This window comes from Anopheles cruzii, unplaced genomic scaffold, assembly GCF_943734635.1.
Source record: "Anopheles cruzii unplaced genomic scaffold, idAnoCruzAS_RS32_06 scaffold00416_ctg1, whole genome shotgun sequence".
Lineage (NCBI taxonomy): Eukaryota > Metazoa > Arthropoda > Insecta > Diptera > Culicidae > Anopheles > Anopheles cruzii.
Window position 1 is genome coordinate 5,161 of NW_026454024.1, and position 2,245 is coordinate 7,405.

General features: G+C 54.3%; 1 protein-coding gene across 1 annotated transcript; it reads left to right on the top strand.

Annotated features, from left to right (window-relative positions):
- The first annotated feature begins 272 nt into the window (after nt 1–272).
- Nucleotides 273–1,781, top strand: LOC128276071 (uncharacterized). Its single transcript, XM_053014538.1, has 2 exons — nt 273–867; nt 1,039–1,781. The coding sequence occupies exons 1-2, from the start codon at nt 273–275 to the stop codon at nt 1,779–1,781; spliced, it is 1,338 nt and encodes a 445-aa protein (XP_052870498.1).
- The last annotated feature ends 464 nt before the right edge of the window (nt 1,782–2,245 follow it).

Below are 2,245 nucleotides of genomic sequence, written 5' to 3' on the forward strand. Positions count from 1 at the left end.
TATCGTCACGGGCAAATGCTGAGACGGACAGACGGGGATTGTATGCGATAGGAGTGGCATCATGTACGAAAATGGCGTTCATTCTGGTGCAAGGAGGAACCGTTGTTGGGACCGCCAAAAACGTTTCACGTCGTAACACTTGACTTCAAACATTTTGTCCAATTGCATTTTTTCAGTTTATTCACTGGATTAAGGTTTGGGGTTCGGAGGTCTGTCTGCCAGGACCTGGGAGCGCTCTTAGGCACAGACGCCGCACCAACCCCACACCCAACATGTCCGATTCGGCGAGAGACACGGCATCGTTCTTCAGTCGCGGAAACTCGGCGCAGTTCGAGCACGTGCTCGCCCTGTACCCGCAGGTGCTGCAACTGAAGGCCCGGAGCAAGTGCAAGCGTCCGGACGATCTGATTCAGCTCGACGACTGGTACCAGAACAAGCTGCCGCAGTTGATCCAGAAGCGCGGCAAAGATCCGCACATGCTGCACGAGGAGCTGGTGAAAACGATGAAGTGGAAGCAGACGCGCGGCAAGTTCTACCCGCAGCTGTCGTACCTGATCAAGGTAAACACCCCGCGTGCGGTGCAGGCCGAGACGAGGAAAGCGTTCCGCAAGTTGCCCAACCTGGAGCAGGCGATCACGGCCCTGTCGAATCTGAAGGGCGTTGGGACGACGATGGCGTCGGCACTGCTGGCGGCCGCTGCCCCGGAAACGGCACCCTTCATGGCGGACGAGTGTCTGATGGCCATCCCGGAAATCGAGGGTATCGACTACACGACGCGTGAGTACATGAACTTCGTGAAACACATCCGGACGACGACGGATCGGCTCAATCGCGAGTGTCACCCGTTGGAGCAGGAGGGCGAAGATGATACCGTCGACCCCACGACGGACCACCGATCAAGGACGAGCACGGGAAGAAAACCATCGTCGGCGGCAGGAAATGGGACATCGGTGGACGATGACAGCGATGGCGGGAACGATAGCAACAACTACTCGACCGACGGCTCGTCGTCCGGTGCTCTGCGGGATAAGCACAAACCCGACGCTTCGGGCGCGTCGCTGAAACCGCACGAAAAGAAATGGTCTCCTCATCGGGTAGAGTTGGCCCTGTGGACACACTACGTTGCCAGCGAGCTACAGCCGGACCTGTTGGAAAACATCCCTGAGGAAAGCGCCGGTCCAGTCAACTCGCTCGATGGCACCAACCCGTCAGCGGTAGACACAACAACCGCCACGACGATGTGTAGTACTAACAGCAGCAACCATACGACCACCGAACTGTCGAAAACCCGTCAACCTGTGGACGGTGGACGAAAGACAGCCACCAACGGTGGTGGTCCAACGTCGGCGGAGAGCAGCGATACCGTGCACGACGCCGGTGAGGAACCGTCCGACGAGAGCAACTGCGACACCGAGCACGATGCCAACCAGGGTGGTGGCATCACCTCTGACGGATCGTCCAAGTACAACAAATTCCTCGACAGTCCGGACGGCGATTGTACGAAATCGGAGGAAGACAGCAGAGAGCTGACCGCCGGTGCCAGCACCGGCAGCCCCAGACAGTTGCAGCCTGCCGAGGACAGTGTCTTGTGTTGTGGGAATCTCGAGAATAACAATAATAGTAGTAACCGAACGGACACAAGCACGGTGGTGAGTGATGATTCGCTCAGCAGTCCCAAAGACTCAGCACCCCTGAACGACGAGGACGGAGAAGAACAGGGCAGCTCAGAAGATGAGCCACCACTCAGCAAGAAGCCCAAGCTCGGTTCGAGTTCTTCGTAGACCACTTAGTAAAACTTGAAATGAACAAAAACAACCGCGCCAGCCTTTCAACGGTTCGTCGACTCGATACCTGGAGAACGTTACGCTGGAAGGATTGAATATGGACACTTTTCTCGTAGATTCGATGTACTCGATTAGTTTTGTTTTGACTATTCTACTTTAGGATAACGATAAGCGTAGTAGAAGAGTGAATGATAAGAATAAAAGACATACTAAGCACTCGTGCAGTGGTAGAGTGGGCGGGAAAAGAATGGTCAAGAGAAGTAGTCACCACATGACCCGAACTAAAGCACGGCTCTTACGTACGGTGCTTCATTTTGTAGTAATCATATTTTAACCTTGTTTGCACACTGCCTTTACACCGGAACCTTCATCGCAAGGCACCCAACGACTCGGTAAAACCAGCTTGACGTATTATGTTTTAATATTTAACAACTAAACCTCAAAGCACCTTTGAAGTTGAT